This window comes from Anser anser (genome assembly GCF_964211835.1).
Source record: "Anser anser genome assembly, chromosome: 2".
In the NCBI taxonomy this organism is placed as follows: domain Eukaryota; kingdom Metazoa; phylum Chordata; class Aves; order Anseriformes; family Anatidae; genus Anser; species Anser anser.
Window position 1 is genome coordinate 111,319,163 of NC_139721.1, and position 11,513 is coordinate 111,330,675.

At 36.3% G+C, this 11,513-nt stretch overlaps 1 protein-coding gene across 2 annotated transcripts in view; it reads left to right on the top strand.

Annotated features, from left to right (window-relative positions):
- Positions 1 to 11,513, top strand: part of CDKAL1 (CDKAL1 threonylcarbamoyladenosine tRNA methylthiotransferase) — a 436,369-nt gene that overhangs the window by 183,698 nt on the left and 241,158 nt on the right. For both annotated transcript variants that reach the window (XM_083825860.1, XM_083825861.1), the window contains one exon: positions 11,404 to 11,507. In XM_083825860.1, coding sequence (XP_083681986.1) covers positions 11,404 to 11,507 — 104 coding nt within the window. The remainder of the gene's footprint in view (positions 1 to 11,403; positions 11,508 to 11,513) is intronic.

Sequence of the window (11,513 nt, forward strand, 5' to 3'; positions counted from 1 at the left end):
GCCTTGCAAGTTATGGTTTCTGTCAAAGCTGGCAGCAGTTGAACTGGAAAAGTTTCAGACTCACCACAGACTTGAGTGGTTAAAGAGGAAATCAAAGCACACAAACACTAGCCAACCAGTTTGGAAGAAAGTCAGACTGTTCCAGTCACTGGGACGTGAGGACACCACAGGAGAGTTGCCGGCACCATGGTCACTGAACACAAGACAACAGGAAAAAGTTAGGAAGAAAATAGAAGAAGAAAAGTTAAAAACAAACAAACAAAAACTGAGGAATCCTTGGAAGGGAAGAAATTTAGAGAAGTTAAAGCAGATGGAGCAGTTGAGGATGATTAGTTATTTGGTAACTAAAGGTTACTGCTTCCTGTTTTTCTGCACTGTCAGTATGCTTTTATTTGTATTTTTACAGTAAAATACATTTTAATATACTTCAAACTGTAACACTATAAAATAATGAGAAAATCACTTAAATGTTAGGTTGCCTAGTAATTCAAGTAAGACTGTCTAATTTTTCAATAGCCAGTACCTTAACTAGTATTTTCTTTGAGATCCTTAAAAGGTGCTAGGGCAGTATGTCCATGAAGATAATCAGACTGACTTAGCTATATCAGGGATAGCTGTATCAGGGATTCATTTGCTTGTGAAAATCTCCTTGGAGACTCTTAAATGCAGATATAAGATCCCGGTTTAAATTTCTAGTTTTAAAATAAATCAGTCATTAGATTTATATAACTGTGTAAATCAGTCCATTAAACTGCTTAGAAAATCTCAAACAGATTTCAGATTGGGCAATTATGTTGATATGTGTGGTCTTCTCTCATTTTAAGTAGACAAAGTGATACATAGCAAAGACGATATACTTGAAGCATGTATCTCTTTTTACTGCTGCATGTACCTTTTTTTTTTCCCACTAAGACTAACTGGTTTATCACAGGGCACAGAGATGACATTTAAGAGCAGCAGCATAGTATTAATTTTAGATAATACTTAGATTCTTGTCCACATCAGAGTTTATAGCATTTCTACTGCTACAACTGGTAGGCCGTTTGGGGGCAGAAAGGTTTGTGTAGACGCAGTCATTGGAAGCAATTCTTTCTAGGTTATAAATGGTGAGTTTGTTTTTATTAAGTACTTATTTCTGCCATTATTTTACGCAGACAATTCAGATCCACTTTCCCACAGACATTGTACAAGTACTTTTTTGGAAAATGGTCCGATGGCAATCTCAGATAAATTCTAAATTAAGCCTGGTAGTCTCACCGCTGTTGAAATACAACTTTTTCCCTCCAGGATGTTTTGACCAGTACAAAAACAATACCTTTTTTTCCCAAGAATCCATGTGATACCTGCTGCATGCTACAGAATTAACTGCAGCCTAATGTTTCCTCTGAGATTTCACCACTCTAAAAGCGTCTGTCCCAAAAGCCATTCAGGAAGTAAAAACAATAGCTCTTATCACAGGCAGTGGTCTACTTTTCAACCTTGCTTTCTGCAAGGGTGATTCAGGAGCTGCTAACATTGTGAAGATGCATGGTAAATAAAGTAGATTGCTTGTAGAAAGACACTTGACTCCCCTAATCTCCCCCTCTCATTTTTCTCCTTCCCTTTGTGGAGATCAGCTGAGATGCTTTATTCCTGAAACAGAACTCTAAATGTGTTTATCATCTCCCCCTGCTACTTGGTCAAAGTTGTTCTTTTCATAGTTGCTATTCTGCTAGAAAACTTTGAAAGCTGAATTTTTGAAAGCTTATGAAATTGCTCATTACTAAGCCAATTAGGTTTTTCAGAGCATTCTGTATGTGTTACGCTAAGTTATCTGTCCCCAGTAGAGTTTTTCTTTAATGAAATTATACTGTTTGATGCTTTAAATACTAAGGCAACTGTGAATTCACAGCTCTCAAACTTTATAAATTAAAGCAAGCCTCCAAAAATCCTTTCCTCAGAGGTTATTTTCCAATTACTGCTGTTTATTAGGAGGGAGCTGAGAATAGCAGTTCCTTATGCATGCTGAATTGTTGGGGTATTCCGCCACTGCATCTTGAGGATTAGCTGTGACCAGATTTCTAAGAAACTATCTTTTCTGTCTAGAGTGTTTCTGTCCTAACTCTTTATTTCTACTGCCTTAATTACTTCTATTTGACTGAGACCAGGAGTCATGGACCTCCAAATGTTGTTGCTCTGTATGAAGTGTTGAAAGAATCAATTACTGGCAGTTACAGTTCTGTGGCATATTCTGCTCTGTGCAGTCACAGAACCTCATTTATCTACCTGTGCTATTTCAGCTGAGATGCTTTCTTACATTAGTGACTGTCATGATCTGCCCTCAAAGTTGTGGTCTGTGTAGCCCAGCAGCTATTTGGAAATGCTTCTAAAATAACTTATGACTCTGTGAATCACAGAGCTGTAGTTTGGATTGCAGAGAAAGTCATTGCAGTTTCCAGTAAACACCTAGCAATGCACGATTGTAGATCAGGGAGGGGGGAACACCAGTGTATGCAGCTTTGTGGTAGATTGCTTTACTCTTTAATGTCAATCTAGAATGCTGAAATAATTCAAATAATTGCAGAACTTTGGAGGCAGAATAATTGATAAAACATCTCTTTAGATAAACACTGTGACATTGATGCACTCGATTTTGCTAATGTTAAATCGTTGGCCTTAAAAGTGAACAAATTCAATGTGTGATGGTATAACTACATAGCTGTGCCCTTTGAATTACCTGCACTTGACTTCTGGAATTCAGTTTCACAAAATGCAAATATTTAAAGTACAGAATTAAATCATATTATAGCTTATCAAACTAACTGGGCCGCCTTGTCTCCAAATTCCTTTTGATTAGGAACTGGTGAGACATTACGAAATAAAGCACTGGCTTCAAAGGTCTTTGGAAGAACAAAATGGTAATATACCTTGATCCTACTACTCAAAACTTAGTAAACAAAAGCTAGTAGAATTCTACAAATGTTTTCTTCTTAGGATCTTTCTGTGCTTGGAATAGATTGTAGAATTAAAAAATAGCATCTGATAGTTGCATCACACCTTGAGAAAATAATGTACAGTCCCACACACTGCACAGTGTCTTGAAGGGCCATCCTATTTTTGCTAAAGTTCTGTTGAGAAGCATTTTCTTTTTAAGTAGGCATTGCAGTTTCTAAAATGGTTGACTACAAACATAGTTTCAGAGAAGTCCTGTTTTTATCACAGAACTTTTGTTGTAATGTTGAGTGTATCTATGTGGCATAGCCATTATGGCTCATGTCCAAGCTCACTTTGAACAAACCAGTGGAAACAATATTTCTGTAATAATGTGGTTTGCTGCTTTGACAGATTAGCCTTGATGAGAAATAGCTTGCCACTGTTTCCAAACACTTTAAATCCCAAATCTTTTTTAAAGTGAAAACAACTTCCCATGCCCCAGATTTTTAAAGGCAAATATCTTCCATGCCATAGTGGATTGAAAAGCTTTATTGTAAAATGTCTGAACTGAAGTGCAATAACAGTTTCCTGAAAACAAGTCAGGTGCAGTAGGCATATTTTCTCTTTCATAAACTGTTTTTTTTTTTTTTTTTTTTTTTTGGTCCTGATCAATTGCAGTTAGGCTTGATAAGATTTAAAAAAAATTTGGAAGTGTAAGGTAGCATTTATGGAGATAAAATAATAACAAATATTCACAATATTTAACTCTATAAATAGAGTTAAGGCTGTTGTTATGATTTTACAAATCTTTGTAACCTAACAAGAAAACCATTTGTAGAATTCTACTAGCTCTTGCTAAGTAAGTTTTGGGTAGTATCCATCTCCCTTTCGTCTCTTGAGAGTATATATTCTATTGTTTCTTTTGCTCAATCAAGCCTGCAAAGGGAGTTTTCCCTTTGCTCACATTACAGAGCATTTTTATCAAAACTACATTTAATACAAACTAAAAGTATTTTACAAAAGCCTAAACCTTTTCTGTGAACTGTACTTTGAAACAAGCAAGTCATGCTTCCCTTTCAGGACAGCTGCTGTATGTTAATGCAAAATACTCTTGTGCTGGAATTATTGAGGCTGCCTAAGGAAGTCTGGTGGTAGGTGCAGAGAGCTGCTGAGGGTGACTATTATGAGCAATCTTTCTGTATTTGTACTGATGTGTGTTCCAGCATACTGTTAGGGGTGGTGTGCTACTGGCAGATTTATTTATTTTTAGAGCAAGCTTCATAAAACCCTGGATTTATACAACTAGTCATATCTCATAAAAGCAGATATTAGTAAATGTTTTGAGTCAGTTGTGGCTAATGATATTTTACTTCCTTGAATTTCTAATTTGGGAGATCATCAGCTGAGGACTGGTGGTTTTTTTTTTTCCTTTTTTTCTTTTTTTTTAACAAGCTCATTAGGTTGATACCAAGCAAGAATTTACTGGATTATTCAGGAAATGAAGAGGGCCATACTGCCCTCCTTGCCCCAAATTAACCACCCACAGAGCAGCAGGGATCTTCTGTCATATGACACTGTCACGGCTATGCAGCTCTCCCATCTTGCTCACAGATGTTTGGTCTTGGTCAATCACATTAAATGTGAGTGAATAGCACACTAATTGCACACCACTGTCTGTAATTGAGCTGTTTTCTCATCCTTCAATGAAAGATGTTTTATACTTCCAGTATCTGAGGGTGGAATCCTGTCTTCACTAAACATAGTGGCGCAGCTCTTAGTAATTTAAGAGGAACCAAGATTTTGCTCCTTGTCTATGCGCTCGTTCTCATCTGCTGCTGAAATCCACTGATTAGTTCCACTGAAGGGAAGTCCTTATTTGTCTGCCATGTCATGAGTATTCTTACTTCTAATTAGTTCCATCTGTAAGGGCTAGCCTTTAATGTGAAGTGTGTGTTTTATGAGGAATATTACTGTTTTGAAAATGAAGAGCCTGCTTAATCTAATGCACTGCTTGAGCACATACTAACTGAACAATGTGAAGACCACTGTTTCCTGTCTCTACAACAAAATTTCAGGCACTTGACCAAAATGTCAATGATGTTCAGTTCGGTAACGTGCAAAAACTTTTTAACTATCCCCATGGTATTAATCTGTCTGTGGATAATATTTATGTTGTTGTGAAATACTTCTGTGTATTGGGCACATGGATGAATAAATATTAATAATTCAAAGCAAAAGGTTAATAATGCAAACTACTTTATTAAACGTAAGATGTTGGAAAAACAGGATTTAGTGATTCCAGAAAACAAAACCCTAAAATCTTTATCCAAAACAAGCTGGTGATTGCAAACATGATGACCATTAAGATTTTTTTTCCATAAATGTCTATGGTATCTCTATGCAGTAAGTTTTGACCTGTATTAATAGAAAGCAGTATTTATAAACCAACTATAAATGTTTGAAGAAGGTTTCCATTTTAACACACACACAAATATATATTTGCAACTACTAGCCTGCTGGCTTTTTAGTCCTGTGTATTTGATTTTCAGCTGTGATAAAGTCTGATTTTTAAGGAAATTTTACCTACTGGGCTTGTTTTATAAGATCCACTTGCTGGTGAATGACGCTTAGTGTGACGCAACACTCAGATTAAGGAAGAAATTCTTTACTTAGAGGGCAGTGAGGCACTGAAACAGGTTGTCCAGAGTTCCCACAAACCTTTTTCCAGCTGGTAGACTGTGGTCTGAAGATGTGGGAGCATGGATTTATGAATAATTTGTTATGCTAGAAACTTGGAATAGAGGTTGGCTTACTGGGAGAAAAAACAAACACCCTACACGTACTTATACTTGTGGTTGAGTTATAAATTTATACTTTTAGGAGAAGATAATTCTAAGACCTATGAAAAGTGGTTAGTTCAGCATTCCTACAAATAGTGTTTAAAATCTGCATTTTTTGTCAGCTGCAGTCCAAAAGATTAATTATTTTCCAAATTGGAATTAACAAGTATGATACAAATAGGATTTAGAAGTATTCTTTTTTCTTTGTTTTCTAAAATTCATCCTCTTCTATATTACATCAAAGTCTCTCATTTTGTTTTCATTATTTCATTTTGTTTTCATTACCCTCTTTGATTAACAAAAAAAGATGGACCAAATTAGTTACACATTAGACAATATTTTTTATAAGAGGATTTAATTAATTGGGTGTAGACTTGGTAGAAAGTCTGCTTCCAAATCCCAACCTTCAGCCCCTACCCAAAATTAAATCAGCGACCCCCCTGAAGTGTACTTAAAGACTATAATAATAAAGCTTTTAGAAACAATCGTAAACATTTGGAGAATAACTTCCCCTTCTTTTTCCCCACTTATTGCTACACTTTTCCAGTCTCTCTCTGTGACCAAGCCCAGGACCTATATTAAAAAAATATTTGCCTATAAAGCAACTATAAGGATGCATGAGAAACTAGTGTATGTTCTTTACTATAAATATGGTTGGATACTAGGTGTGTTTTTTCATATGTTTCTAGATACCAGGTTGTAAAGAGAAGAGGCAGTGAGAGATGAGTCAAAAATTGTTAGGTCTTTTAGAAAAGGAATATTGAAGATATGAAACTTATCCTCAAGGCTCAGAGATTTATAACTTCACTATTTAGTACTGTTGCTTAGTACTTAGTTCTCTTGGTACTTAGTACTCTTGCTGTGTAATAAATACTATTATCCAAATGCAGAGTGAAATACATACAGTGAATAATACATATATGATTTGTGCATAAATCATAAGAAAAAGAGCAAGAGGTAATATACTACTTTATGTTCTAAATATGACAATGGTGTGACAACAAAACAAATTCTATGTAAATAGCATAAACAATCCTTTTTACTGTATGTTGATGCTAGTTTAGTTTTGGGCTCATCCATTCATATTAGATTAGTGGATAATGCTATTCATTTTCTGACCTTTGCAGTCAAATTAAATAACCTTGATGACTTGTTTCTTTTCTGTCTGGTGCCTTGCTCATATCTTTTTTCAGGATAAAGGTGATCATATCCTTTTTAATACTTTATTTAGAGGAAAAAAAGTACATAGACAAACACAATGTATAAAGAAGTTTAAAAAAACAAAAGACACAAAATGTTCTTAAGTAGGGGGACCTAATAACGAAAATAATGAATATAATGAATAATAAAATGATAATTTTATTACTTAAAAATACTATTCATGGAGACTTCTTGCATTTAATGATATACTATTAAAACCTATCACTAAATTATGTTGCAGTGTCATTTGTGATGGTGTGACTTACCAATTTGAATTCCGTATGTCCAGTATTTGATTTGTCCTTTCTGAAATCAGGCTGTGGACCAGATATTATTACAAAGACTTGGGAACATTTTGGAATATTAGGATTTCACTTTCTGTGCTATTTATATCTATCACCAAGGAATAAAGTTAGAAGTTTATTTTAAATGTCAGTGCTGCGGAAATTATAGATTGTTATCAAGCTTATGATGAAGTAACCCATCTTGAAGAAGGTCCATAAAAGTTTCCTTTTCATGCAGGGTTACAGTTAGAGGTGACAAAGAATTGATAGTAATCTTTCCATTGAAACACAAACTTTTCCAACAAATTTGTATTTAGAGTTTGTAAATTGAAGTAATAGTAAAAGTCATTGGTATCATTTTTTTCTTCCCAAATCCCAGCTTAAGGAAGAAAAGTTTAAAATTAAATTTGAGTTTAATAATTTACTTCACCCCAAGAAATAAAATCTTCGTACGTCCCTTCTTTACTGATGGCTGAAAAAAATTCTCCTCTGTGGATAGAAGGGACAGTGTTTAAGTAATCTTTTGTTTTATGGTACCTGTGGGGGCAATGGTGAGCTTTGGGGAATATAAAATTTCTTCTAGACACTAGATAAAGGTGAAGGAAAGTCTGATTAGTGTACGTACCCATGTTGTGATGTCTGACCTAGGATTTTTCAGACATTCCTAGGACACTGATCAGAAATCAAAAGTGGAGAGCACGGCTGGGGTCACGGGGCAGGATTGTTTCAAATTAAATCTGCTCTTGATGACCTGAGAAAATTGTCAAAATAACTGGCAATTTTACTTGCTTTGGAAAAAAAAAAGATTAGTGCAAATATCACCAGTGTAAGCCAAACCATTGTGTATTGTTGCAAAAGAGCAGATGCTTCCACTATGAAACAGATTTTGCATTTCCTTGAAATGAAAGTAGATCTGAAAAAAATAAACTGAGAACTAAAAGAAACAAACAAACAAGCAAAACCAAAACAACCAACCAAACAAAACACCTGTAGGTCAGCCTATAAGTAACAGGTAAATGTTTTGTTTTTATTTATTCGTTTATTCACTCAGTATTATTTTTCTTTAAATGACAGAGGAGGTCTTTCTACCCTGCTGGAGCTGTAATGAATACAGGCTTTCAAGCTCCTGCTGCATGCCTCACCTGTAACGATGCAGTAACAAACATCTTCCATCAGTGGGCTAACAAATACAACATGGCGTTTGATGGGACTGCTTATAAGGTGTCCTTGTAAAGGTATAGATAGCGCTTTGCCTGCAGTATTCTCCCATGCCAGCATTTTCTTTCAGCACTCTTTTCAGCCCAGCATACTGCGTTTGGGTGCCCAGGTGCTAGCAGGGCTGCCCCGTGCTAGTCCTTGCTGCTCAGGGCAGGATGTGTCTTGAAGACTGGAGTGAAGGAGTGAAGTGAGGCTTGGGAGAGGGAGAGGAAAGGTTTGGGATTAAGTTTATATTTACTTGGCAATAAATTAATTTTCCCCATGGTTTTCCCGTGACAGCAATTGATGGGTGATCTCCCCACCTTTTTCTCGACCCACGAGCTTCCTGGTTGCCATTCTTCCTTGCTTTATGCCCCTGAGGGGAGGAGTGAGCAAGTGGTGGGTGGAAGCTCTCTGTAAGCCAGTGCCAACCACCGCACCAGGCTGCTGAAGGCAGGGGTAGCAGTATGGTGAGGATGTGGCCACGTGCTTCGCCAATCTATAATGCTGCTTTTGGGGAAGAAAGCTGGCTGAGAAAGCTTTGTGGAAGAAAGCTGGCTTAGAAAGAAAGTGAATGATATGGAGAGGAAGGAGTGTGGCAGTGGGATGACTGGAGGGCAGCCATCTTAGAAATGAAGTGGTGGGTTGAATGGAGAGTTGTCATCAAAGAAAGTGAAGGTAGGGAGAGGGGGAAGAAGAGGGAGACGTTCTTTGCAAGCCTGGAAGAATTTGAAGGTGTTCGAAAGAATCATGGATGGAAAATGGAGAAATGAGTGCCCTCTGGGGCTATAAGGGAAAGAAAGCCCTGTGTGACATATTGCAGATGGCCAGTGACACAGGATAGAATCATAGAGTGGCTCAGGTTGGAAGGGACCTTGAAGACCACCCAGTGCCAACCCCCTGCCACGGACAGGGACACCTCCCACCAGACCAGGTTGCCCAAAGCCCCATCCAGCCTGGCCTTGAGCACCTCCAGGGATGGGGCATCCACAGCTTCTCTGGGCAGCCTGTGCCAGTGCAACACCACCCTCTGAGTGAAGAATTTCCTCCTAACCTCTAATCTTAATCTCCCCTCTTTTAGTACGTAGTAGAAGATGTTTTCGTTTGCTAAATAGGGGACACAGGTCAAGCATAAAATAATTATCTGCTCATACGCTTGATTTCAAATGCTACTCTATTAAACAAGCTTTAAATCCTGCACAGTGAAAGGCTCTTGATTTGCAAAAGAAAAGCAAGAAACAAAAAAAGGTCTGACAGGTGATAAATTGTCGTTGGGTGGGAATGAAGCACCTGGAGCAGGTTGTAAAGGTTCAGATTTAGAATTCTTTTTTTTCCCCCAATTTTTAATCAACCGTTGTATATTTTACTGAATGGCAGGTTACTTCATATACAGTTTTAGTTCTTAGTAGAACATGCTTATCGCTATGGTCAAGTCTCTTTAAAGATTTCTTCTGTAAAATGGACACTAAAATCAGACGTCGTGATCTGATAAGAAAGAATAAATATTATATGTAAATAAGTTAATCCATAATTTTCAACATCCAGTCTAGCAGAGAGAATCCAGAATTCTCTAAATGTCCTATAGCAGAAAGTAGGATTGGATCAGTGGAGGAAGGTCTCAGGGTCAAGCTGAGGGGCAGAAGGGCACCTGAGAATACCTGAGCAATTTTCTCCACTTCCCAATCCACTGATTGTGCAAACAAGGTATAACCAATGTTTGAGGTGGAATCTTTGGTAAGGAAAACCTTTACAGTTTGCAAAGCAGCAATTACCTAGTCATGGAGTTATTAGACACTAATAGAAGACAAGATAGTATATCCAAGTGGTAAACAGCCTTATAGCTGGTGCCTTGTCCTTCAGAAACCACCCAGTTCTATATATGCCTCTTCATTACTCTTTCGAAAGTTATATAATAATACTCCTGTATTTCCAGCATTAGTTTTTTTCAGCATCCAAGTCCTTTACTATGTTGAAGCTGTAAGAATTTAAGGTCCAATAGCCGTGAACAAGAGTTGTTTTTTTTTGTTTGTTTGTTTTTTTTTAAGTTTGAAACAATTTAACCTATTAAAAATGTAGGCCCATGTCAGCTTTAAAAAGGGAGAAGGGGGAAAAAGAAGTATAATGAACACCTCTTAACGTTGTGTTTTTTACATTCATGGTACGACCAGGATCCAAAAGCTAATCCAAGTAAAACCTGCAGTGAGTGATATGTTGGTTTTTTTTTTGTGTTTGTTTTGTTTTTTATCCTTTCCTGCTCTTACTTTGAATGAATCTGCCTTTACTGCCATTTCAAGTAAATTAAAAGCATTTACTTTGTTCCTCTTTCTTATGGGAGACTTGTATAAGCTGAGATCTTTTGTACCAACCTGTTTTCCCTGTTGATGATTCGGTCTTTATTATATTATTTATTTTGCTTATAAATTATATTATTTATTTTTTTAATATTTAAATATTCAAAATTATTTAAATATTTAAAATATTATTTAAAAATATTATTTATTTTAGCTTATAAAAGCTAAACGAAATAAGGAAAATCCAACTCAAATGTGTTTTCAAGGATACAGACTACTTAAAATCTATGCATAGTTTTCATGATTTATTAATTTTTATTTTCCTCTCCTTGTTTAGTGGGACTGAAAGTCTGGATATTTGTCTTTAGTAATGATTTAGTAGTGAACAACTGTTAATTCTGTTATAGCTTTCTAAAGAGATGTAAATTCCCACTCTTTGAATTGGAATACGTGTTTTACGCTGATCATTTTTCTCATCCTCTCTGTAGAAGTGAAGGATATTTTAAGGAAGTATGAGAGCAAAACACTCTTCAGATCAGTTTAGTTTGTTGATTTTAAAACAGAATACTATTATTTGTTTGGTTGTACATATAAAAGCTCTTTCTTTCAGGTGTTAAGATAGTTGTGCATGTAAAGGCTTTCTTGGGAAGAAACTGATTATTTTCATCTTCCAAACAGGTGTCTTAATGCATGTACTTACTGCAAAACTAAGCATGCCAGAGGAGACCTAGCAAGCTATCCCATTGAAGAACTAGTGGACAGAGCCAAACAGTCTTTTCAAGGTAAGA